The sequence below is a fragment of the Mesocricetus auratus genome, unplaced genomic scaffold (genome assembly GCF_017639785.1).
Source record: "Mesocricetus auratus isolate SY011 unplaced genomic scaffold, BCM_Maur_2.0 Super-Scaffold_4256, whole genome shotgun sequence".
Taxonomy (NCBI): domain Eukaryota; kingdom Metazoa; phylum Chordata; class Mammalia; order Rodentia; family Cricetidae; genus Mesocricetus; species Mesocricetus auratus.
The window spans coordinates 41,512,767-41,540,276 of record NW_024429182.1 but is presented as its reverse complement, the minus strand read 5'-3'; the positions used below and the strand labels follow the sequence as shown (position 1 = coordinate 41,540,276).

General features: G+C 42.3%; 1 protein-coding gene across 4 annotated transcripts; it reads left to right on the top strand.

The window, feature by feature from the left end:
- The first annotated feature begins 54 nt into the window (after window positions 1–54).
- Nmrk1 (nicotinamide riboside kinase 1) lies at window positions 55–27,341 on the top strand. 4 transcript variants are annotated; one of them, XR_001196380.3, is made up of 10 exons: window positions 55–193; window positions 4,795–4,858; window positions 7,550–7,640; window positions 7,884–7,932; window positions 13,435–13,582; window positions 13,670–13,741; window positions 14,282–14,388; window positions 17,246–17,329; window positions 24,553–24,858; window positions 26,991–27,341. XR_001196380.3 is itself a non-coding variant. In XM_021225466.2 (10 exons), exons 3-10 carry the CDS (start codon window positions 4,830–4,832, stop codon window positions 24,558–24,560), a joined length of 588 nt encoding a protein of 195 aa, XP_021081125.1. In that variant the 5' UTR covers window positions 69–193; window positions 1,768–2,204; window positions 4,795–4,829; the 3' UTR covers window positions 24,561–27,341. The 4 variants fall into 4 exon arrangements, 3 of the variants coding, with proteins under 3 accessions (XP_005063833.1, XP_021081125.1, XP_021081127.1); XM_021225466.2 differs by adding an exon at window positions 1,768–2,204 and having other exon boundaries at window positions 69–193; window positions 24,553–27,341; XM_005063776.4 differs by having other exon boundaries at window positions 24,553–27,341.
- The last annotated feature ends 169 nt before the right edge of the window (window positions 27,342–27,510 follow it).

Sequence of the window (27,510 nt, the reverse complement as noted above, 5' to 3'; positions counted from 1 at the left end):
AGCCTGCTCCCGAGCACTGGGGCCCCGCCCTTCTCCGTGGGGGAGGAGCCCTGTGGTGGCCACGCCCCCAGGCCTTGCTTGGTGAGGACCAAGAAAGCGCGTAGAGGGCTGCGCAGTCCGAGGCAGTGGTTCCCTTGAGACCCTCGTGTGACCTGTTCCGCGGCCCTGCTGGGGAGGACTCGAACCCACTTCGGTGAGTACTCACTGTCTTCTGCGTAGCCGCGCCGAGGCCTGGGCACCTTCCAGAGTCTCCTGCGCGGGACCTGGAACATGATTGCGTCTAGGGAAACCGCGTTGGGACTCGCGCGCCTAAGACCGCCCTTTACTGTAAAGTCGCTAGCTCTAGGTGATCACACATTTGCTGGTAGGGCAATCGGGTGTTGGTTCCCACGGAACAGGACGCTCCTTTCTGCAACATTTGGTTAACAAACTCCAACCCACTTGCTACCTGGCTTTGTAAAGCCTTCCAAGAATGTGGCATGAGAAAGTTAGGAGAAGCTAGATTTCCGAGTCCATAAAATTTTCTTAGAACACACCATGCTGGTTCTTATGCATTGACTTTGGCCGCCTTCTCATTACAATTTCAGAGTTGAATAATTACTGGCAACATCAAAACTATATACTGTCTGGTACTTTACAAAAGTTGCTCAAGCCTAACCTAACAACTCATCTCATGATTTTATATTCATGCACACATAAACCCACAATATTATGCCTATTATATATTAGAGAAAAGAAAAATAAAAATGAAAATACTGATTACATAAGAAACTACAGGATCAGCAAAATGGTTCAACTGCCCTTGCTGCCAAACCGGATGACCAGAGTTCAGTCTTCAGCAACCACAAGGTGCAAAGAGAACTGACACCTACAAGTAGACCTTTGACCTCTGCATGTGTACTGTGGTGAGCTGTAGCATGTACCTGTCCACATACATGCATACAACATAAATATAAATGTAATAAAGCAATATTTTTTTATAAAAGAACCTTGAAGAGCTAACCCTTGTCAGGTCAGCTGTTTCTGGGGGTTAAACCAGCCCAGTCTCTGGAATCCCAGACTGATGACTGGGAATCCAGCATGGGACTGATCAAGACCCCCTGAATGGGGGTGTCAGTGAGGAGGCCTAGGTAATCTATTAATCCTTTGGTAGTAGATCACTATTTATCCCGGTATACAAATGGACTTTGGACTCCCATCCAACAATGAGAGATGCACTCTCACCCTGAACTCTTGGGGGAGGGTCTAGGCCCTACCCTGGATGAAATGACAGACTATGGACACCCCCATGGAGGGCCTCACCCTCCCTGGGGAAATGAGGGGATATTGAAGGGGTTGGTGGGAGGGCATGGGAGGAGGGGAGGGAAATGGAGAGGGACCTGGAATTGACATGTGAAGCAACCTTGTTTCTAACTTAAATTTAATTTTAAAAATAAAAAATTTAAATAAATAAATAAAAGAACCTTCAAAAATGGAGTGTCAAAGTGCCTACTGAAGGTTAGTTTCCTTAAAAAGTGATTGAGACTTGAAGAGGCATAGGTTACGAGGAGCTTCATAGTGGCCATACTCCCAGGCTGTGCTTACTAGGGACTGCAGCTGTGAGAGATTTCTGTTTACCAAAAGGGATCAAAGTTGTAAAAAAGGAGATTGTCCTGTCTTTGGGAGAGTATCATGTCACTGTTGAATAAAACACAGGAGACAGAAATCTTGAAAACATGTCTTAAACTCATCTGAAGAGCACACGTGTTTGCCCTTGTCGTCTCTCAGATTTGTGGTGGAGTTCCTGCTGATTCCTCATGTGCCCCTGGGAATCTTTCTGTACTTTAGAATTCAAAGGAAGCCATGTTCAGAAGTGGAATAGAAAAATGTAAACATGAGCCAACTGTGAAGAAGATTCAACATTTCAAGGAGAGTAAACCAAAAGTATTTTTAAAAATTCTGCAAATGAGCCAGACTTGGTGATACATGCCTATGATCCCAGGTAGCCTTGCCACGGAAGCAGCCTTGACTATAGCAGGTTCCTGACCAGAAGACCTACATAGTGAGAGTCTGTTGCAAAATGATATTAATAATAAATAATTTGAAAAAATATAAGGGACTCAGTAAAGGCTTGCTCCTGTCTCAGGCTGTTCTCCCTGCTCCTCGAGAAAAGGGTCTTGGCTGCTGCGGAAAAGAAACTGCATAAATACTACAGGAGATTCAAGGTGAGAGAGGACACCCTGATTTCGTGACGCTGGAGAGTTCAAAAGGCCTCTGGATGTTCAAAAGAAACATCTCCAGAGACCTCATAAGATTTACAGTTCATCTTTGTTCCAAGTTGTGTGTGCTTCATGGCATACTCTGTTGCAAGGGCAGAGTTAGAGGCAGATACCTGTAATCCTACCACTTGACTGGAAGAGGCAAGAAGATCAATGAGGTCATCCATCTTCCACTACGTCGTCACTTTAAGTCCAGGCTGAGCCACATGAAAAGCTCCCAAAACAAACAAGCAAACATATACACATGGCAACTCTTTTTGGGGGAGAATGGGGGGGTTGAGGGTTTCTCTGTGTAACAGTCCTGGCTGTTCTGGAACTCCCTTTGTCGAGCAGGCTGGCCTCAAATTCAATGAGATTTGCCTACCTCTACCTCCCAAGTGCTGGGATTAAAGCACTTGGCAACTTTTCATTACAATTTGTTCAAAATTTGAGTTTTAAGCCATATTTATTTGTTTTTTAAATGGTTCATTTATTTTTTTATTTTATATGCATTGGTGTCTTGCTTACATGTATGTCTATGTGAGGACATAGGGTCCCCAGAACTGAAATAACAGTTTTGAGCTGCCATGTGGATGCTGGGAATTGAACCTTGGTCCTCTGGAAGAGCAGCCAGTGCTCTTAGCCTCTGAGCCATCTCTCCAGCCCCTCAAATCATACTTAAGGAGGCCCTAACATATAATGAAATGAAAGTTGCTGGTGCCATGTCGGAACGTGGAGTGGATTGTCCATATGCAGCAGATTTTGACATGGACAGCTTCGGGGATTTTTAGGCTGCTCACTGTTCAACTGGCCACTCAGCCTGGCCCCAGTCTAATTTCTCCATGGCCCTGTTCTCCTCCCCTCCTGCATCGTCACCTGCTGGTGCTGGTGAGATAAGTCCAGCATTTACCCAAACACTGCTTTGCATAGTCCCAGGTTGCTAACTAATGTAGACCTGGGTGCCTGGGTTTTAAACTTTTGCTAGTTCTTCAGTATATAAGTGGGCACATGAGTGTCATGTATGTGTGCAGAGGTCAGAGGACAACTCTGAAGGGTCAGGTCTCTCCTTCCATGTGAGTTCTGGGGATGGAGCTCCTATCCCCAGGCTAGTAGTGAGTAACTCAGGTCATCGGGCTTTGTGGTGGGGGTGCTGTTTTGATTTGGGAGGGAAAACACAACCTTGCAATTCCACCCCTCTTACCCAAAGGTTTTACAATAGTGCCTTCCACCTCACCCCTCATCTCTGAATTGCTAGAGTTCCACACAGGTAACCCCGTTAAGTCTTTCTAGCACCACAGCCACAGTCATTACTTATACCCTATGTGATTGAGGCAGTATTCTGATGTGTGTGCAGAAATATGCTGGGCAGGAAGGGGACCAGTATTTTCCAATAACTGTACACAGCAAATGCATGACTTTTCAATAGCACATCAATATGAATGACATGGCTTATCCATCAAAACCTGACAAGCCAGCCCACGTGCAACATCCTTTTGTACTCTTGATAGTGAAGCATTTCAGAGCCTCTGATGATGATAGGAAGGTGTTTGCTTACTTGATCTAGTTTCCTTCCTGACCTTTCTAGAAATGGATTTATGTCAGCCCAGTGTAGCAGTGAAGCTTTTCAGAGAGAGGCGGGGAGTGGAATGAGAGACAAACCAACTAATGCTTGTCTCTGCCACTGGTGGCAGTGCCTTCTTTTATTAGTCAAGCAGGAAGGGCATGGAGAGGAATCTTAGAGTTCTCTAGAAGAACGAAACTTATAGGAAAAAGAAACATGTAGGAGATTTATTAAAATGGCTTCCAGGCTATGGTCCAGCTAGTCACAATGGCTGTCTACCAACAGAAGGTCCAGGAATCCAGTAGTCTGTCAATCCATGAGGCTGGATGTCTCAGCTGTCTTCAGTATATGCAAGAATCCCAAAGAAATAGGCTCTAATATCAGCAAAGGAATGGGCTTGCCAGCAAGAACAAGCAAGTAAAAAGGGAACCCTTCTTTGTGATTTTTTGAGACAGGATTTCTCTGTGTACAGCTTTTGGAGGCTGCCCTGGAACTAGCTCTGTAGACCAGGCTGGCCTTGAACTCACAGAGATTTTCCTGCCTCTGCCTCCCGACTGCTGGGATTAAAGGCATGCGCCACCAACTCCCCTCAGAGCACTCTTCTTTCTTCATGTCCTTTATACAGGCTGCCTGCAGAAGCTGTATCTTCCCACTCAGAAGATGTGGATTAAAAGTGGGTCTTTCCACGTCAAATGACTTAAGTTAGAAAAAAAAATTCACTCACAGATGTGCCTAGCTGCTTGGCTTTTTGTTCATTCTAGATATAGTCAAGTTGACAGCTAAGAATAGTTACCACAAGGTAACCCAGAGAAATAGGTCACAGAAGCATGACATTAGGTTACAGGCCCTAAGAAAACATCAGCTGTTGACAACAGGAAGCCAGACAGTGGGGAATATGGGGTTGAGGCCATTGATTCCCTCAACTGATACTGCTTTTCAGAACTAACCCTAGATAGCCAAACGATAATGACTATATTTTATGTGTTTATATTTTAGAAAATATTAAGAAGACGTGATTTCCAAGGCCAATTATGAAAACATTTGTCATTGGAATTGGCGGGTGAGTAGTTCCTCCATAAACAGCTGGCAAGACACTCCAGATGTCCCGAAGGTGTTTCATGTGAACATGGTGGAGAAAGCTGTGGAGAGTCCCAAGTCCCATGAGGAGTGCTGCTGCATGGCCATCAGTAGGAGGGGCCAAGGTTTCCCGGGGAAGGAAGAGGTGGGGCCATCACTCTTGCCAACATTTCCATTTGTTTACTGGAGCTGACACTGGGCATGAGGCCTGACAGGTCAGTCCTTTGGTTGAGGGTGATTATTTCCCATGTGGGTGCTCTGGCGTGGTGTCAGAAAAAATAACACTCCCTTCTTTTTTTATGCCCAGCTTTTGACCTGGGAGTACAACAGGCTTCATTTCCTCCAGTCCTCTTCCCCCACCTATAGGGTAACCAGGTGTACTATTTGCCTAGGCTAGCTTGTGTTGCCCCTGTGTAATATTAACCACGAATCCCTCTGTCACAAGTATTCTAAATTGCGTGGCCATCTGATCTGTGACACCAGAGGCTGATGTGCAAATGTGACATCAATGGCAACTGGAAAGATACTATTTGTCCTGCTACCGCATTGTGTCTGTCAGTCTGTACTATCAATTGAAATATTACAAATGCAATTTGCGGGAGGTAATCTGTTGAGGTATTATAGTAACATCGTGCAGGCATCAGTTAGAAATCGGATGGCACTGGGTGTCCTTGGGTAGCAGAGCATTTGCCTGCATGTGTGAGGTCCTAGGTTCTGACCCCAGCATCAGACAAAGGAAAAAACAACAACAAAGCAAACTGAGAGTGAATTGGACATCACCTCGTTGTGGCTCCTGTCTGCTGGAAGCCAAACCTGGGTTGCTATTGTCCTCCTCTTCATTTCACACTCACTGCCACTCTCCCATAGTAGGCCATCATGCCCTATTTACAATCTTCTAATTTTCCTGTAGACAACTACCAGTTCAATTCTTGGGGGGGGACGGGGGAGGAGGAGGAACGACACACTGACAGCCTTGCTGTAGTCAAACTTTGCTTCCCACTCCTGCGGTAAGCAACTTCCTAATCCCTGCTTATATACAATAAGCATTTTGTTTGGGTTTTGTTGCTGCTGTTGTTGTTTGGTGGGATGGGTCTTTTTGGTGGTTTGGTGTTGTTTTTGTTTTAAACGTAGACAGAACCTCATTATGTAGCCCTTGCTGGCCTGGAACTCACTTTTTAGACTGGGGTGGGCTTGAACTCACAAGAGATCCACCTGCCTCTGGCTCCTGAGTATTAGAATTAAAGGCACACACCTCCATGCCCAGTGTCACAAGTACTTTTGATGAATATATTTCTCCCTTTAGGTTATAAACATTGTCAGGTTGATCTCACCCAGAACTAATCGTGGGTTCTTGGCAATAGATACATAGTCAGGAGCTTTGTGCTATGAACATTTGGGGTATGGTGAGATTGTGGCCTCTTTTCAGGGTGAACTTAAATGCACAAAATGAAATATAGAAATACAAAGAAAATCAATTGTATCAACATACAAGTATAAAATATTTGTAAACAAATCTGTGACCTCTTGATAGCTCATTGCTAGTCTAATAAACAGCATCTGTAAGCTTGAAACAATAGTGAGCACCTGTGATTCTTCAAGATACCTGCTCTCCTACATCTCAGAGTGAAAAGGGGGTGCAGTTCTTGTAGATGCCCAAGTCACAGGTATCATCACTACTGTAATGTACTACTTACAATAAAAGGAGCTGCTAATTTCCTGTTAGAATTTAGTGAAAATGCTGTAATCCCTTTCCTCTCAAATTCATAATGACCCTGAATTCTTTCATGGACCCTTTGGGTGTGACTGAGCTCTGAGCCAATCACCTCTTTGCAAAAAACGATAGAATTAGCCAGGCATGTGGCTGATACCTGTAATCCCAACACTCAGGAGGTTAGGGCAAAAGTTTCACTGTAAATTCCAGGGCATCCTGAGGTACCCAGTTAGGTGGTCAATGTGGACTGCAGAGCGACACCCTGTTTCAAAAAAAAAAAACACACACACAAAAAGGAAAAAAGATTGGCTAGAGAAATGCCCCCTCATCAGCAGATTAGAAAGAAACAGGACACACAAGTTAGTTGGGTACCTGTGCCTCCAGATGTCAAGGTTCAGCCAGAGGGAACAAATAACTGACCTGATAGGAGAAGTAACCCTGAACCTCTACATGGGCCCCAGCTACAGAGAGAGGAAAAAGAGGCCTGCCACAGGAAATGTGGGCTCATGCATGGACCGGCTTCTAATAAACCATTCCTCTCTTTTCCTGTGTGGCTGAAAGAATCGCAGTGACAATGGGCAGATCTATATACTTGCAGCAAGGTGTGACAAGGATATTCTCTGGGGTGTGTATCAAACATGCAGCTGTTTAGATAGTCAAAGCATTGTTTTGCTCCCTGCACAGCATCTGTGATTTGAAGTTTTAGTGTCCATTTCACTTACCCATCTGTCACTTGCCTCTCCATCCGTCATCTGTCTGTTACTATTAGGACAGCTTATCTTTCAAACCTGTGATTTTTGCCTGCAAAACCAAACATGATCTGTGAAATGAGACTTTTTATCTCAAGCAGTCAATAGTTTTAAATATCCTTTTAAAAATATTGCTGAAGAATGTTCCATGTTCCCTAATGTCTTCTTGAATCCCCTGTTTTTGTTTGTTTGTTTTTGTTTTTGTTTGGCTCAGCGTGACAAATGGTGGGAAGACAACTCTGGCTAAGAACTTGCAGAAACACCTTCCCAATTGCAGCATAATATCTCAGGATGACTTCTTCAAGGTATTGTGAAGCTTCTTAGGTAATTTATCTAACACAAAAAGATTTAATAACAACGTTAATTAAATTATATCCTAAAGCTTTGGCTGAGGATAAACTTGCTGCAGTAGTGTTACCTGCCCCTAGGTGGCACCATCTGTCAGTGACCGTCTTTGCTCTTGTTCATCACTATCCAAAGCATTTATTAAAGGCTTATCTTTTTAATTGATCTTTTTAATTGCCCTCCACTCTGTTTTGTTTTTCCAGCCGGAGTCTGAGATAGACATAGATGAAAATGGATTTTTGCAGTATGATGGTAAGTAGAGTCACTTGTAAAATATTGTGACTTTATATTCATTTTCTTTTCCAAATATCTCTATTAACATAATGTTAAATGTTTAAATGGGGTGGACAGAAAGGATCCCTTGGTTAATGCACTTGTCGCACAAGCCTGAAGACCTGAGTTTAGTTCCCTTGAGCCTTTGTAAAGGTGGGAGAACTGCCTCCATAAAATAGTCCTCTGGTGTCCACAAGTGTGCTATGGCATGCAATCCTCCCCCAACACATCACACACACACACACACACACACACACACACACACACACACACACACACACACACGAATAGTTTGTTTTGAATGTTTAAATATTGCTGTACTTTAAGCCTGCCTTTGTAGGGTTTGTTTGGTTTTTAAATCTCTGTTCAGCTATTTAAGTAAATAGAAACTTTCCCAGAGATTTATATTTCAAACCCAATACTGGGACGGTAGTTTTTTTTCCAGAAGCCTGCACGGGGTAGGTTTGCCATCCTCATGTTGATCCCAGACTCTGGCAAATGTGACTAGCTCTGCTTACTGCTTTGGCCTTCACCCACCAGAATATTTCATCCACATCAGACTTAGCTTTCATGTGTTGAGTTTCCCCTTCCTGGTAGCAAAGCACCAGGAAGCACGTTTGTTTGTTTTGCTACTTAGAAAATCTTAGAATGTTTTTTTATATTCACTTTATTCTCTTGACCCAGGCTGACACTGTTTGGAAGACAAAGAATCAAAGTCAGCCAGAAAGCATTTCTGTTCCTGTAGAGACTAACATAGTAGAGTCTGTGTTTTACTGTCTTTTCTAACTAACAGGCTCTCCTTAGTATGTATATAGAGACCAAAGGCCTCTCCTAAAATGTCCTGTTCTTTATCTTCTCCTTTCAGGATCCCAGGATTCAGTGTTATATGGCAGTTCTTACAGACATACAGTAACTTTCAGACCAAGTCCTTTTCTTTGCTGTTCTCCGGCAAGTTTCAATCTTGATACATTGTTTCTTTTATTCCTTCCAAAACTTAGAAAACATTTTATAAAGAGAAAATGAAAAAAGAATTTCAGCAGTGATGAAGCCTTATTTTTCCCATTCACTGGGGTGTTCTCATAAACTAGCTAATAAGAAGGTAGTATTTCACTAGGAAAAGTGCTAGAAGCATGTGAATAACCCTTCCAAAAAGCATGGGATAATTGCAGTCACCTTTCCTCTGGTTCTGAAGTAGACAAAGAATTGTAACAGAGGGATAATGACATTCTCACAACAAAGCAATCACCCTCGTGCACATTATAAGGAATTACAAACTAACACAGATAATGCTGCTCAAATGCCTTGGAATGTTCCTACCATAAGTTCATATGTCCTACACCTAAGAGTCTATCTTTAGCGAAAACAAATCAAACTTTCCAGGTAAGTGTAGCAATGTAAAATGAGTCCAAGTAGACTCGACACCTTTGTAACCACTTAAATGACAGTTTATAAAATTGAGTTAACAAATCTATACCATACTGGATGGCTTAAACCTCAGAAGGGTTCTGCCCCCACGGTTCTGGAGGCTGGGATCTGTGGTGAAGATGCGGTCAGGGTTGGTTGCTGTTGAAGGCTACGAGAGACAGTGGATTCTGTGCCACACCCGGGCCTTTGCTGCATTGCTACATCCTTCCTTCACGTGACATCTCCCCATCTGCATGTGTGTCTTAATTTCCACCTTTTATAGTGACATCAGTCATGTCACAGAAGGTACCTGCCCTGCTGCCTAACTAATTATGTAAGGTGACCTCATTTATGCACTTCCAAGTAGGATCATAATCCAGCATACTGGGCATGAGACCGCAATCTGTGATTTTTCAAGGAGACACACTTCTTAGCTAGTATAACTAGCTGAAAAAAAATTCACTAACTGTATATTATTTAGCCAACTTGAACCCAGTGGGTGTATAGAACGAGTACCCAACACAGAAGTGAATAAGAGCAGAGAGGTGCTCTAGTCATAGCAAACCACATTTCAGTTCTATAAATAGAGGGTGAGTAGGAAAGGACAGTACTTTTAAGTTACTTAAAATTATTTTTCTTATGGACAGTTTCAAACATATGCAGAAGTAGACAGAAAACTGTAATAAATGGTCATGAGTTTATTACCAGCTTTATACGCAATGAGCCCTTTGGCAGTTATATTTCATCCCTACTCTCACCCATTTTTTCCATCTGCATGTATTATCAAATCTTGTGTGAAGCAAGACACATGGATTCCGTGGACTAAAAGATAAATCACTAGGAAACATAGAAAAGTAACTCCCTGTCCCCTTGACCTTGGTCCTCATTCATTTAGCCAAAACCTGTGATACAATTTAACAAAGAAGAGAACACTGAAAATGAAGACAGCATACTGGCTGAGGACTTTGTGACTCCAGGGATCATGTGGGTATGATTCCCTGTGTGTGGTGGTTTGAAAGAAAATGACCCCCAAAGGGAGTGGCGCTATTAGGAGGTGTAGCCTTGTTGGAGTAGGTATGGTCTTGGAGGAAGTGTGTCACTATAGGGGCAGGCTTTGAGATCTCTTTTACTCAAGCTTCCCTCAGTGTGATACTCAGACCACTTCCTATTGACTGCAAGCCAAGATAGGACACTTGGTTACCTCTCCAGCACAGTGTCTGCCAGTATACACCACTATATCCCTCCATGATGATAATGGACTAAAACTCTGAAACTGTAAGCTGCCACCTCAATTAATTTTTTTTCCTTTTTAAGAGTTGCTGTGGTCATGGTGTCTCTTCAAGCAATAGAAACCCTAAATGGGACACTATGTTTTCTTTATTTCTCCCATATACCACCTGGATTGCTGGAAATGTATGCAGCATGAACCATCAATGGGCATAAAAAGCACCAAGACATCTATAATCAAAGGACTAGAAGAAGGGTAGTTACCGGAATATAGTATCCTTTTATCCCAGTTTAGCTAGGCACAAAGGGAAAGTCTTACTCCCCTGTTATGTTCACAGGACCAGTGGAAGGCTATACCCCAAGATCTTCATCTACCATTAGCAATGTTGGAGGGACTTGGCCTCTACATCACCCACAAGAGATTTAGCAGAGCCGGACAATGAACCAAACTTCCAAACTGGGGGCAGCAGAGTCAGAATGAGACAGGGTAGGCTGGCCCTCCATCTTGCTCACCCAGGCTGTGTCAGCCTGGAAACAGTGGAACATGTGCAGCAGCCATGATGCTTTCTTCCCTCTATGACCCCCTCCCACCCACCCAGTATCATATGGACACTGAACACACATGCCCCTCTGAACCTGGGTACGCTTCAGAGTATCTGGCTGCAAAATAAGAAGACTAAATAGTAGCCTGAATACCCAGCAGCACCCTAGATCATCAGGACATACCTGAAAGGTATATGTCAGTCAAAGAGGCAAGACAGTCTCAACTTGAATTAGAAAAATAATAGCCAATAAATATCAGTTCTGTGACGGTGTGACGGCACTATCAAAATTGTCTGACATTTTAAAGTGGCTTTGAAAAACAAAAGATCAGCAAGCAGCTGCAGATAGACTTGAAACAGGAGAAAACTTCAATGTCTGGAGAAAGAAATAGAAATGTGAAAAAGGAGCCTGAAAGAAATTTGGTAACTGAAAAAAAAAAAGTGTAATAACCCAAAATCTTACAGCTCTCTGGGTAGGCTCACTGGAAAAATAAGCATGAGAGAAAAAGATCCATAATTTGAAGATGCGGTAGAAATTACTCTAGCAAAAGACCTAATATCTCTACCTGTAGAATTTAAAAGAGGAACAAGAACTCAGAGACATAATATTGAAGACTTCACATTGAGAGATGTACACCTGTTTGAAGAATGTGAATGACCCCTTCAGAAGTTAAACAAATCAAGAAATAATGAGGGGAGGTACAACTTACAATAGCAAACATGGGAAACATCCTACAAATGTTGAAAAGAAGCCTTAGTTCTTTGCCTGCTGGTATGTCTGCACCTGTGTGCTTACCTAAATTATGGATATTCTTATGATATTTATTTGTAAACTTTGATGAAACTGGCAGTTTCCTGGGAAAAGTGGCACTTAGCCAAACCAGCAGCATAACCAGAAGAAAATCTCAATTATCTCTATTAAATTAATTAACCCACACTTCAAAACTTTACGGTGCAAACACTTGTGAGGGCATGTGGTGTGGGTAGTGGTCCAGGAATGAGACTGAGAATTTCTGTGTCTGGAAAATCTTCAGGCTGGTCTGAAGATCATGCATGAGGAATACCTGTTCTGCTTCTCCAGAGTCATACTTGATAGCTCTAGAAGTTGCACAGTTCATGGATTAAAATGACATCTGTATCCCATAACTTTGAAAAGGTTTTCATGTAGAACTAGAGAGATGTAGGATTGGTGGTTAAGCCACTGATTGCCCTTCTAGCAGATAGATTCAATTCCCAGCACCCACATGGCAGCTTAAAACTGTATTATGCAGCCTCAGTCTCTGGGGGATCTGATGCTCTCTTCGGGCATCTGTGGGCACTGAACACACATGCACAGATGTACAAGCAGACAAAACACCCATAAACATAAAAAGGTTTTTCATGTGTTAGAGATCCTTCATTATTAATAGTGGCTACTTTCCAAATAGATTATGATGTGTTATTTATCCTTCAAGTGTAACTATAGCTTATTCTGTCTTCTGTAAATTAGAAATACAGGCAGCTGTGAACTACCATGTGAGTGCTGGGAATTAACCATGTGTCCTCTCGAAGAACATTGGGTGCTCTTAACCACCAAGCCATTTCTCCAGCACTAATTTAATTTTTATTTTTAAAGATCTTGTTGGGGACATATAGTTCAGTAGTTGAGTGCTTACCTAATACACCCAAAATCCTGGATTTAGTCTCCAATTCCATAATTTTTAAAAATTTTTCAGTATCAGGAAGGAGCTGATGGGATAGTCAGCTGGGGATTTATGGTAGTCAAGGGCTGGGGGACAAGCCTGATAACCTGAGTTCCATCTCTAAGATCCCTGTGGTGAAAGGAAAGAAATGAATCCCTCAATTTGTCCTCTGACCCCCCCCATACACAAATTTTAAAAATTAACAGCTAGAAATAGTGGCATGTTATTCATTATATTTTACATTTGTACATCTTTGTTTTTCCATAATAAAAATGTCTCAGATATACCACTCAAATATATCTCTACTAGTGTTTTAATTGGGTATTTAAAGTATTATTAGAGCCAGTCATTGGTGGCACACACCTTTAATCCCAGTACTTGGGAGGTAGAGGCAGGCGGATCTCTGTGAGTTTGAGGCAGTTCTGAGACAGGCTCCAACATTACACAGAGAAACCATGTCTCAAAAATAATAATAAAAAAAGGTATCTATTATTAGAAACCTTGAAGGATAAATGAAATTCTGCTATGTCACACATTTATAGAGCTCTGGAGATACTTATTGCAAAAAGCTGACCACCTAAAAAATGTTTGCTGTATTAGTTTCATGTGTCTTATGTTTGTTTCAGTGCTTGAAGCTCTTAACATGGACAAAATGATGTCAGCCATTTCACGTTGGATGGAAAACCCAGGGCACTCTGCAGGACCGGCAGCCTTGGAAAGTGCTCAGAGGGTTCCCATTTTAATTATCGAAGGTTTCCTTCTCTTTAATTATAAGTAAGCCTTGCCACTCTACTACCAACCTGACGGAATGCAGGGGTGGGGGAGAGAGAGCCTTGCTAACTGAGTGTGTTGTTGTCTTAGACCACTGGACACCATATGGAACAGAAGTTACTTCCTGACCGTTCCATATGAAGAATGTAAGAGGAGGCGGAGGTATGTTTCGAAACCATCTTTGTGTGCTGTTATCCAAAAGATGGAATACAGGGAAAACAAAGAAAGTGGCCTTATTGAGCAACCCTACTCATGTGTCAAACGTTTTTTCTGAAAGTCCTCATCACGTGTACGGTAACTCCTCTAAGGAGAAGGGCTGGGGTCATCCTGTCAGGCGTCCTCCTCACCCTCCTTGCCCATGCTCTGCTGTCGCTGCAGAGACTACCCGCCAGATAAGAGAGCAAGCCAGCCTCTCCATATTTCACTCCTTATTTTTTCTTGTACTTGCTCCATAACCCTTTTATGAAACACAGGAGGCTGAGAAAAGGTAATTATGAATGTTAATGAGTTACAGGGTTACTGTTGAGAGAACCAAATCCATTTTGCCATCTTTCTCAGTACAATTGAGTTTAAAAAACAAAAAAGAAAGTAATCTCTCTTTAGAGTTAACATGAGTGATTTTCACATTATCTTGACCATGATTCATTTCCATTGTCAATCATAATTTTGTATGAACATCAAGTTTCCTGTATGTTTTTCCAGTACAAGGGTATATGAGCCTCCTGACCCTCCAGGGTACTTTGATGGTCACGTGTGGCCCATGTACCTAAAGCACAGACAAGAAATGAACACCATCACCTGGGAGATTGGTAGGTACCTCCCCACTTTCTCTTAAGGCCTTTAACTTCTCATTTTGTCAAAGCACAGAAAGGATTACTTGGAAAATATTTTTCTCAAGGGGTTCTTAAAGAGACACTCAGGCAATCTCAGAGTTCCCCTCTTCTGCAACTGGTTCTGGCTGGTTTCTTTTTCTCCTGGTGGTTCTTGTCCATCTTGCCAGATTCCACTTGGTCATTCATTGAACCAACCTTGCCTGAATGTTGCCTGTGGTGGTGAAAGGTGAGGGAGGCCAGTCTCTACTCTCACCCAGCTGAGGTTTCACCAGGAAACCGCACTAAAAGTGTGTACTTTACGAACAGGTCTTTTCCCCAGGTAAGCACAGATATTGAGTACCAGGGAGTCTGCCTACCTCAAAGTCCCTGAGAAAGCTATCTGTCACGAAACTCATGTGAGTTTAGCTAGCCTTGGGTCAGGGGCTGGGTTAAGTTAGGGGGAATGACTGTCATCCAGACCATGGAAAGAATAGATAAAAGGCCTCAAGACAGGAAGGCATGAGCAATACCTAAAAGAAGCTGTTGTGTTTTTAAAAGAGAAAAGCAAGGGGAGATTGGGTTGCTGCTGCTGCTGCTGCTATTGGCAAGGGCCAGGGCCTCTAATGCTAATAGGATGTCGTAGGAGAACTGGGACACTCTCTGCAGACAGGCTTTAAACACAGTCGTGGCTGGTACATATTCTTTTCAGTAACATGTCTCATGATCGGAAGGGTAGATTTAGAGGTAGCAGTATGGAACACAAGTACTCTATAGAACTGGGGCATAAAAGTGTCGAAGGAACTAGCAGGTGACATCTGTGGGGAGAAAACATGAAGGAGTTGTAGATAGGTAAGGAAGGATTGCACATGTGTTTTTCAGGAATAAGATTCAGGTACCTGAGAGGCAATCTGAATACTTGGGCCTTGAGCTAAGAGACTGTCACTGGAGTGTGTATAGTGCTCACAGGGAGACAGTGGCATAAGCCTGTTGAACAGGACAGAGGAATCAGACTGGCATGGGTTTCAGAGCAAAGGAGACTCGTCCCTATTGGATGGAGCCTGTTGGCCTCCAGGGAAGGCCTCAGATCTGTGTAGAAAGGACACAGAATCCATCTCTGAGCTGCTGTTGGGTTGTGCTGCACCAGTGGCTGCTGTGCTGTGTAGGAGAATCATCCTCTTACATCCTTCCTTCCCTCCCGCCATCTAAACTCCAGGTCTAACTTTGTCCTTGTTCTTTGGCCTAGTTAATGTCAGCTGTCAAATTCACACAGCCTAGAGTCATCTGAGGGAGCCTCAATTGAGGAATTCCCTAGGTTAGATCAGCCTGTGGCCATCTCTGTGACAGATCGGCTTGACTGATGATTGATATGTGAGGGCTCCATTCATTGTCAGCAATGCCACCATAGGCAGTTGGGCCTGGGCTGTAGAGTAAAACTAGCTGAGCGAGCCACAGAGCAAGCCAGTAAGCAGCATCCTCCATGGTTCGTGCGACAGGCTCTCACCTTGAGTCCTTGCCCTGACTTCCCTCAGTGAACTGTGATCTCGAAGTGTAAGCCAAATAAACTCTTTCTTCCCCAAGTTACTTTTGGTTAGAGTGTTTTATCACAGCACCAGAAAAAAAAAATCCAGGACACCGTGTTAAATGCACCCAGTTCATGGCTTCTGGCTCTTTGGGATAAAAATCTCCAAAGACACCAAGGCATACTCTTTCTCCAAGATTTCATCTCCTACGCTGTTCCTTCCTCTGCCGCTGGCCACTCACACCTCCAGCAGGCAACTTCCCTTCAGACCTCCTCATCCTGGCTGTTTTATGACTCGAGGGTCCTATTTTCTTTAACCCAGGTAACTTCTTTTTCTCCAGAAGTGTTCATGCCAGCTTTATTGAAAATATGTAACTTCTGATTTCGGTAGTGTGTAGTAAAGTCCAGACTGACACGTAGTTTAAAAGCTTCACAGATGATCCCAGTTGGGCATGCGTTTTGAATTGCTCCTCTTTGGGCCAGTCTCCTGATATGTACTGAGCATCAGTCAGGCACCAAGAACAAACCAGAGAAACTTACCCACATCCAGCTCAGTGAGCAGTGACTTCACTGGGACTACTCAAAGGAGCATGGTGACTCAAAAACAATTGCATGTCACCATGGCAACACCTCCTCAAGCAGAATCCCTGGAGCTGCCTATACAACCTTCTGGCTGCTCTGGGCATGGAGGAGTCCTTTGTCTCCAGCAGTTGTTACTGCTGATGTAACCTTTGGAAGGGGCCTTGTAAATCTAACTCTCAGGAGCTCAATGAGCCTAAGTTAGTTCATTTACTTTGGAGTGTGCATAATGCTTAGCCTCTTTCTCTTTTCTTTCCTTCCTTCCCTCCCTCCCTTCTTCCTTAGGTCATAGTTCTGGGTTCTTTAGTGAAAGCTATTGGTGTTTTAAAGAAATGCCAAGGCATCCTCTACTAATAAGTCTGTTAACATTTCTCTAATCGGACTTTTCTTACCTGCTCCCCGCCCCTTCCAAATAATGGATACAAAGACTTAATATTAATTATAAATGCTCAGCCAATGGCTCAGGCTTATTGCTAACTAACTCTTACAACTTAACTTAACCCTTTTCTATTAATCTATGTGCTGCCCTGAGGCTCATGGTTTTTACCTCACCTTTCAACTCCCGATGTTGTTTCTTCTGTGTCTGGCTGGCCACTCCTCAGACTTCGCCACTCCTCTTCCCCGCACCCTGTCTATCCCAAAAATCCTGCCTAGCTACCAACCAATCAGCTTTTTATTAACAAGAGCAACACCTTTTCACAGTGTACAGAAGGATTGCTCCACAGCATATTTGAACTGCTATTTCTCACTTCTCAGTTTACCTAGATGGAACAAGATCTGAAGAAGATCTCCTTTCTCAAGTATATGAAGATGTCAAGCAAGAATTAGAGAAGCAAACAGGTAAATATTGTTCTATCAAATCGGATGGTGGAGGAAAAAGAATCTTGATAACAGTTCATTGCATTCCAATGTCAGTGTGCACAAATTCCAACAAGGAGACACTGTATTCATTCATCCTTTGCTTGAGAATAGGGATACAGTGCCTGTCTGGATCGTGATCGTTTTGTTTGTCAGAAAGCTTTAGGTTTGGAAATACTCTGTTGCTTCTCTTAATGTTATTTAGCTTAAATTCATAGCAGAAGGCTAACAAAATGGGCTGGAAATGATTTTAATATATCTGGAACTTCCCTTTTTCTTTATTCTCTTAAATACTTTTCATAAAGTTTCTGGGTTATTTGGGTTTTGGGGAAGGAGGTTATTTTTCTTCTTTGTTTTTTGTTTGTTTTTTTGTTTTGTTTTTGAGACAGGGTTTCTTTATGTAACTTTGGCTGTCCTGGAACTAGCTCTGTAAACCAAGCTGGAGTTTTTCTTTTTCAAATACTACTTTCCTGAAAGTTGTAGAAGACTACCTAAATCTGGCTCCAGTGAAAAGAAAATCCAGAGGTGGCCATAGCTTTAGGCTCAGCTGGAGTAAGGGGATAGAATAGTATTGTCAGGGCTCTGCCATAATTCTGTTTGAGTTTATTTTTAAATCAAGCTCATTCTATCCACAAACATGATAATATGCTGTCCGCATCAATGTAAAGTGATAGCTTAACTTTTCCAGGATGGCCATCAGTGGATACATGGGGAGCTGGATGTTCCTGCATTATCTTTACTACTTCCTAGATGTCAAAGTACTTATTTTATACAGGTCTGTTTTTTTGTGGTGCTGGGGATTAAACCCAGACTTCATACATGTTCTAGGCTTCACTAGGTCATATACCCAGACTTCATACATGTGCTGGGCTTTACTAAGTTATATACCCAGACTTCATACATATTCTGGGCATCACTAGGTTATATACCCAGACTTCAACAGTACTTTTTAAAGTAATTTTTCAACTGAACTCAGCTGAAACGATCTAGGGAAGATTTTTGCATTGAGCTTTCTGTGATCACATGACTTGCTAAAGCTATCACTTTGGCCAAAAAATGGCATACTATGACTGGCCATGACTAAATCATGACTGAAGGTCCCACCTGAGACGTGATTTTTAAATTTTTTTCTGTAGAGAAAGTAGAAAGAAACACAAGGAAATTGGAATACCATTCCGGGAGGACAGAACTATAGATCTAGCAGCGAGATTTGAATTATAAGAATTAAAATAGGAGGGAGCTGGAGAAATGGCTGTGTTAAGAACATTTGCTACTCTTGCAGAGGACTGGGGTTCAGTACCCAGCACCCACACTGGGCAGCTGCCTATAACTCTAGCTCCAAGAGATCTGACACTTTCTTCTGACCTGCTGGCACCCACATGCATGTGTACCTCTCTCCCTTCCTTCCTCTCTCCCTTCCCTCTTCTTTCCACCCCCAACACACACATACACAAATAATAAATTAAAAACTTTTTGAGTAATGATCTCACTATGTGGCCCCAACTGGCCTGGAACTAGCTGTATAGAACAGGCCAACCTCAAACTCACAAAGATCCACCAGTTTCTTCCTTCCATAGTGCTAGGATTAAAGGCATATGCCGCCACACCTAAAGATAAAGACAAATATTTTTTTATATTTTATTTTTTATTTAAATTTAAATTAGAAACAAGGTTGTTTCGCATGTCAATTCCAGGTCCCTCTCCCTTTCCCTCCCCTCCTCCCATACCCTCCCACCAACCCCTTCAATATTCACTCATTTCCCCAGGGAGGGTGAGACCCTCCATGGGGGTGTCCATAGTCTGTCATTTTATCCAGGGCAGGGCCTAGACCCTCCCCCAAGAGTCCAGGGTGAGAGTGCATCTCACATTGTTGGATGGGTGCCCAAAGTCCATTTGTATACCTGGGATAAATAATGATCTACTACCCAAGGCTCAATAGATTACCTAGGCCTCCTCACTGACACCCACATTCAGTGGGTCTTGATCAGTCCCATGCTGGAATCCCAGCCATCAGTCTAGGATTCAAGAGCTAACCCTTGTCAGGTCAGCTGTTTCTGGGGGTTAAACCAGCCCAGTCTTAACCCCTTTGCTCATCAATCCTCCCTCTCTGTCACTGGATTTCTTTAGTTCAGCTCAGTGCTTAGCTGTGGGAGTCTGCCTCTGCTTCCATCAGCCACTAAATGAAGTTTCTGTTTCCCAGACTCTCTGGCCATGGGATTGTAGGCTGGCACTCCCCAGATCTATGTCTAAAATCCATATATGAGAGAGTACATGCCATGTTTCTCTTTTTGTGACTGGGTTACCTCACTCAGGATGGTTTCTTCTAGTGCCATCCATTTGCCTGCAAATTTCAGGATTCCATTGGTTTTTTTCTGCTGAATAGTACTCCATTGTGTAAATGTGACACATTTTCTCTATCCACTCTTCAGTTGAGGGGCATCTAGGTTGCTTCCAAGTTCTGGCTATTACAAATAATGCTGCTATGAACATAGTGTTGTATGAATGGGCATCTTTTGGATATATGCCTAAGAATGGAGTTGCTGGATCTTGTGGTAGGTTTATTCCCATTTTCCTGAGGAATCTCCATGCTTATTTCCAAAGTGGCTGTACAAGTTGGCACTCCCACCAGCAGTAGAGGAGTGTTCCCCTTTCACCACAACCTCTCCAGCATAAATTGTTGGTGTTTTTATTTTAGCCATTCTGACAGGAGTAAGATGGTATCTCAGAGTTGTTTTGATTTGCATTTCCCAGATGGCTAAGGATGTTGAGCACTTTCTCAAGTGCCTCTCAGCCATTTAATAAAGACAAATCTTAAAAAATAAAAATAAAATGATTCCTATGCTGAACTGATAGCACATGCCTATATCATAGCACTCAAATAGATGAGGAAGGAGCGTCATGAGTTCAAAGATAACTTAAGCTACAGAGTGACATCCTATCTCAAAAAAAGGAAGAAGATTCTTGTGGCTTACACAGATCAAATCATTAGCCTCAACAGAAGGGAAGAATGAAGCAGGGTTTAGGGTGAGAAAACCCTGCTGTAGCCCACATGTCAGTCACTTGGTAGGAATTAAGCTAACCCTCTCTTCAACAGTTCTTCTCTGACTGGTCATGCAAGCATCTGGGCCTCCCATTGATCCTGACTGTTCCTGGTTGTAAGGTCAGCCCTTTACATAGACAGGAAGCCCTTTGAGGAAATTTTAGGACCATGTTACATGTTATTCATATAAATAGAACTAATAATCCTTACCAAGTCTGCCACCCACCCTGGCACCCCACCCTGACACCCCACACTGATGCCCCAACCTTGCTGCCCCATCCTGCCATCTCACCCCTGCCACCCCCACCCCTGCCATCCAGCCACTGCCATCCCACCTGCCATCTGTTACTCTGTGGGAAGGTAGGCCTCCCATAATGCAGCCCAGCCCACCAACATAAGTAGATGAAGAGTGGTGGGTAATGTAAGTTGCTCGGCATTTATAAGTGATAACCCTGAGCCAGAACTACTTATCTGAGAAAGACAAGATGCTCTCTGGCCCAGTGAGAGGGCTCAGGATGTTTTAGTGCCCAGATACTAACATCTGTCTTCCCAAAAATGGCCAGAGCGTGGGCTCAGTTCTTTTAGTGACTAAGTCAAATACTGGAGTTTAAGCCTTAGGATCTGTCTAACAATAAAGACGGAGGACACTTTGGTCATGTTCCTCAGATGCATTATACCCATACCACTCCAAATCCTTCTTTTGTCATCTGTCCACAAGGACCAAGAACAACTGGCATGTTGCAGCAAGTGCTGTGAACCCACAAGGTAGTATATGTCTGTGTGTGGGATTCAATGTGCACACGCATGCACACACACCCACACACCTTTCTTGCCTGCGTCCGGAGATAGATGAGAATTATTCTCCTCAAGGCTAGCTAGATACCTCAAGATAGGGGTAAAATAATAATAGCAGAAACACTAGAAGAGATAAAACTTGGAAACAGATCCACTTTTCTTGCCACCAAGATTGATGGTAGTCTTCCATTGCCCAGATAAATTACTGTGCTCTATATAGTAATCCATTACCTCACCAAGTTCTTCCAGCCAGAAGGACCCCCAGCATAACCTGCTTTAGCCCTGAGCCTTATAACACCAGGGTGACCTTTCTAAGGTGTCAAATGTGGACTCTGGATTTTTTTTCACTTTGTGTAACCCTGTTCAGCAAATTCTTCATTATAAGAATATACAGTCATGATTGTGATAAGGTAATAAAATTGATACATAAATAAAAAGGTAAATAACCCAGGGAAGGTATTGCTGTAAAGAGACACCATGACCGCAGCAACTGTTATAAAGGAAAACATTTACTTAGGGTGGCTTACTGTTTCAGAGGGTTAGTCCATTATCATCATGGAGGACATGGCTGCATGCAGGCAGACACGGTGCTCAAGAAGTAACTGAGAGTTCTGCAACAGGAAGTGAACTGTGTCACTGGATATAACCTGAGCATTGGAGACCTCAAAGCCCACCCACACAGTGACACACTTCTTCCAACAAGGCCATACCTACTTCAACAAATTCACACCTCCTAATAGTGCCACTCCCTTTGGGGGCCATTTTCTTTCAAACCACCTCTGTAAGTCTATATAAAGTTATATGTATAATGTAGTCCTAATGAAATCTGAAGCTTGAAGTAAAATGTAATCATTACCCAATGTTAATGTAACAAAGCAACTTATCCACAGAACCATCTAGTTCCCTTTAAAAATTTTTTGTTTTCATATCATTATAAAAACATATTGATTCTAAAGGAAAGAAATTATAGTTATGTTCATTATCAGTCCCTCTCTTATAGGAGGATGCTGTGAGCACATTGGGTAATTAACCATGCTGATTTCTGGGTTTTTGTTTGTTTGTTTGTTGGTGTCTGTATTAATGCAGCTTTGTTGATGATATTATATAATGAAGCTAAGTATCGTTACCATTAGAAGGTCAAAGGCTGAGTTCCCTTTTTATTTCTTTCTTGTTAAAAAAAAATTTATTTATGTGCATCGGTCTTTTGCTATGACTGCCAGGTCCCTTGGAACTGGAATTACAGAGAGTTGTGAGCTGCTATGTGGGTGCTGGGAATTGAGCCCTGATCTTCTAGAAAAGTAGTCAGTGCTCTTAACCACCCAGCCATCTCTCTAGCCCAGTGGGTTCTTGTTTTATACACCAGCATGAAATCTAAAACTTGGCATTGATACTTTAGTATAGAACAAAGCTGACACCAGATGGAAAGATAAGAAATGGAAAAAGGAGCCGGGTGGTGGTGACGCACACCTTTAATCCCAGCACTTGGGAGGCAAAGACAGACAGATCTCTGTGAGTTCAAGACCAGCCTGGTCTACAAGAGCTAGTTTGAGGATATGCTCCAAAGCTACATAGGGAAACCCTGTCTTGAAAAAAAGGGATAAAAAAATAGAAAAATTAATTTTTATTATCATGTGTTTGTATTTTCCTAAATTGAATTTGAAATAAAATTTCTATCTAGATAAGAAACTGTTCTTAGGGACAGGAACCGGAGGCAGGAGCTGATACAGAGGCCATAGAGAGTGCTGCTTACTGCCCTGCTCCTCATGGCTTGTTCAGCCTGCTTTCTTATAGATCACCAGCCCAGGAATGACTATACCCACAATTGACTGGGCCCTTTTCCATCAATCATTTATTAACAAATTGTCCTACTGCCTGAAGCCCGATCTTATGGAGACATTTTCTCAATTGAGGTTTTCTCCTTTCAAATAACTCTAACATCTATGGAGTTGACGTAAAACTAACCAGCACACAGTGGTTGCCTAACATGTACCAGGCCCTGGGTTTAATCCCCATGGTGCCTATGTCTCTGTGTCTGTCTCTCTGTCTCTGTCTCTGTCTCTGTCTTTCTCTCTCTTTCTCTTTCTCTCTTTCTCTCTCTCTCTCTCTCTCTCTCTCTCACACACACACACACACAAACACTCACAGAGTATGTATACTGTTGGTTTTCTTTTGTAATTACATTCTTAGATTAAGGTCTCAGAAATAGTACTTGTTTGGTCAGAGAGTACAATCATTTATACATTTTACTTTTATTTTACATTTTACATTTTACATTTATTTCAGCAATTAGATACTATACTTGAGAAAATGTTTTCTCTGACAAAACTGAATAATAAGAATGCATCAGGATTTTTCTTAAGTTCCTGAACAGTTCAGCTAAACCTTCTTCATTTACAACAGGATTGAAGATTATGATACTTCTTTCCCATATCCAAACAATACTCAAACAAAAACCATGCTGCAGGCAGCTGCCCTTTGAAGAACTTCTGGTCCACAAAGTTTTCTCTTCTTACAGTCAAGTATCTATGCAAATTGTAAATGATATTGGGCATCTGGGTTTTCTATTTTTCATTGTTTGATGATTTTGTGCACATATGTAATGTGCTTAGTCATTTCCATCACCCCTAATACTCTCTCATCACTCTCCCACTCCCACTGAACCCCTTCTTTCCAATAGATCACCCTCCTATTTTCATGTCATTTTTTCTGTGTTTACTCTGGTTTTTAATTTATTGTGTTATTATTATTGTTGCTTGTCAACCACTGAGTCTAATTAGGGTTGTGTGAGCATAGGTAGGGAGTGTTTACCAGAACATAGTCAACTTACCAGTGGTTACACCACTGAGGAAAACAGCTTCCCCTCTCCAAGACACAACTAACCACAAATAGTTCCGCAGGAGAAATGGGACCTCAGGAGCCCCTCCCTATCATGACAGAGTGTTGGTGGACCCCCATCTTGGATAGGTCTTGTGCATAAAACAAGTGAGTTTGCTGGTACAACAGTCATTGAAAATCTAGAAGACAATGTTTCACGCTCCTCCCAATGTTCCAGCTCTTCAGTCCCTTCTGCCCCTTCTTCTGAAATGTTCTTGGAGCCTTGGGAGGTAGGGTAGTGATATATATGTCCTGTCTATGATTTAACACTCAATAGTCAGTTGTTCTCAGTAATGAGTCTTCATCTACTGTTGAGGGTGTCTAATTTCTAAAGATAAGGATGAAAACAATAGGATTTGTATCCAATGTGGTTCTTTATGGAGAAAGCAGAATCTTTCTCTCAAAATCCTTGTAATCTTAACATTCTTAGGTATTAGGTGTGAAGCCCTAATCAAATATGACTTGGAGTACACATATCTTTCTTTTTATTCCTAAGGTTTGTGAGTAACAGCCCAACGATGGAATGCAGCAAGTCCTCCTGTGATGGATTAAGAAACTTAAGGACAGAAAAACCCTGTCTTGGAAAAAAACAAACATGGAGGGATGTGCTGAAGAACATTAACCAGGATACAGTGTGTCCTGCAGGACAGTGACAGCTCTTCTATGTCTTTGTTCATTTCTGTCACACTTTTCACAATGTGTAGAGCAGTGTGTGCCGATGCTGTTGGACAGGAACCTCTTATGAATGCAAGATGGCTTGCTCCCATTCTGCAGAAGGCACAGCACAGTGTACTCACAAAGGGTCAGTTCCTCTATAAGAATGGAAGTCATACTTCCTGACTAGGACCTAGCATAGGAAAAAGATTGCTGTCTAGTCCGACAATGAGTATTGTGCTGTGTGTGTTTCTGCATTTGTGCGTGTAGTTGTGTCTCCACGTTATTGGGCATATTTATGTTGTATTCCCACACTCAAACTCTATGCATGTTTTCTTCTGTTTTCATTGTGTTTGTATTGATTATAATATTTAATTTGATAAATGTTGTCTTCAATCACAAGGCAATGTTCCCCACCTGCGGACAGCAGAATTATCCAAAATAAGGGTCTCACTTCGACAGGGTCAGCAGTCACTGCAGCATCTGGAGACTTTGTGCTTTGCAGTAGTGGGTTTTCTTCTGCTTGTCCAATACCAGTGTGTCTCTATGATGAGATTTCTTTTATCCATAGAAGGATTTGGTATATGTTACTTGGTTTTCTGAAACCAACACTCTGAATTACAAAATCCTCAGTCACATGTAAAACCAGGGCCTTTCTTTGAAAGGCACGGGCAGTGAATGGGAATTGTGTAATTTCTTTGTTGTTGTTGTTGTTTGTTTGTTTTGTTTTTTGTTGTTGTTGTTGTTGTTGTTGTTGTTTTTCGAGACGAGGTTTCTCTGTATTGTTTTGGAGGTTGTCCTGGAACTCACTCTGTAGACCAGGCTGGCCTCGAACTCACAGAGATCCGCCTGCCTCTGCCTCCCAAGTGCTTGGAGGAATTGTGTAATTTCTTAATGCCTCTTTCAATGCTGGGATTAAAATTATGAATACATGTAGAGCAGTCTTAATTCAAATATGAAATTTGTTTTTTAATAATGAAATAGATTGTCCACAATCTTCTCAATTCTACACACACACATATATAAATATATATATAGTTATATTGGCTCATCCTGTCAGTTGTCATTATTTCTTTATTTCTAACATTCATTGATAATTAATGAGTGTTTTTGGTTGTATACAATACAAAAAGTACAAAACGTAAACAAAGCCAAAGCCTAGGCTCAAATTAGCAGCTACTACATATTTTTGGTCAAGCTGTTTAAGGTTCTGATTTTAATTATCCTTGATTAAGAAGTAAGTTTCAAAGTTCCCCCTGTGGCCTTCAAGGCCCTCTCTGATCTAGCTTTCTTGCCCTCAATTCCTGTCAGAACTGGACCATACAGTCACTCCTTACTGCCGGGGGGCTGGGAAGAGAATGCCATAATGATAAGTTCATGCCAGTCTTGATTCATTCGTTACCTTGGAACATTGCCACAGGGCAGAGCAAGGATATTTTAGCAAGAAAGGATGGTGAAATAGGCACTGAAAACATATGCCACAACTTCTCCCTAGTCAAGATCCTGTCAAAATTGAGTAGTTATCATTTGTATTGTTATTATCATAGTAGATTTTGTTGTTTTTAGGTTGAAAACATAATATATATTTTTGTTTGATTTTGAGACATCTCTGTGAGTTCAAAGCCAGCCTGTCTACAGATCAAATTCCAGGACAGGCTTCTCCAAAGCAATACAGAGAAACCCTGTCTCAAAAAGCCAAGAGAGAGAGAGAGAGAGAGAGAGAGAGAGAGAGAGAGAGAGAGAGAGAGAGAGAACTTCTGAGATGCCCCTGACCAAAGTATGATAGAGAATCATTATTCTTAACTTTTGCTCTGTTTCAGCATTGAAGACTTATGCAGAGAAGGGTTGCCTTGTGGGGGAATGTGTGAGGGAACTGAACAACAGCCATTAAAAATGGAAACATTGTACCAAATTTTGGAAAAAAAAAAACTATCATCGCCAGGCGGTGGTGGCCCAAGCGCGAGAGGCAGGCGGATCTCTGTGAGTTCGAGGCCGGGCTGGACCGATAGCTTCCAAAACAATACAAAGAAACCCTGTCTCGAAAAACCAAAAAAAAAAAAAAACCCTATCATCTTTTGCTTACTATTATCAGTAAGAAATTAGTCAGGAATTAAAAAAAATAATTCTAGTGTTTGGTTTCTGTATGTATGTTTCATATTACAGTTGCCCTTTACCAGTTGGTGATCTTTCTGAATCCAGAAAGATACATGAAGCAAGTGTCTGCTCTTTGTACTGACAAGGAACAAGTCTGCTAAAATCTCTCTTTCTCAATTCCCTTAGTATATGCTGCCTGAAGACTTGTACTTGTATCAAACATGGCAGAAGATGGGAAAGACATGACTGGGGCTGGAGATACATTCAGCTCAGCTGCTAAAGGCTAAGGCTCCCAATTGGCAGTACTTGCCACATGAGCATGAGGACCTGAGTTTGGATTCCCAGTACTCGCTTGGAAAAACCCTGCTGCAGCGGCACTTGCCTGCATTCTGAGGGCTGGAGAGGCAGAGACAAAAGGATCAATGCCTAGGAGTCATTGGTCTGGCGCTCTAACTGAATTGATGAGCTGGGTGCAGTGAGAGATCCTGTCTCAAAAAATAAGGTGGAAAGCAATAAAGGAAGATTCCCAATGTCAAACTCTGGCCTTGTATCCAAGTACATATCCATGCGCATACATATGTGCACATACACAAGCACACGCACATAGATTCAGCACACACACACAGAGATAAAGACAAGATGACCGCAGCAAAGGTTGAGTAAAGACACACGGTCTCTCAACAATGGATAAGATTCAAGCTTTACC

Excerpts from the sequence above, each read along its gene's own strand:
- Nmrk1 (XM_005063776.4), top strand. The coding sequence starts at position 4,830 with ATGAAAACATTTGTCATTGGAATTGGCGG. Across the intron at positions 4,859-7,549 it reads TTTGTCATTGGAATTGGCGG|CGTGACAAATGGTGGGAAGA; the intron begins GTGAGTAGTTCC and ends TGTTTGGCTCAG. Across the intron at positions 14,389-17,245 it reads CACCATCACCTGGGAGATTG|TTTACCTAGATGGAACAAGA; the intron begins GTAGGTACCTCC and ends CTCACTTCTCAG.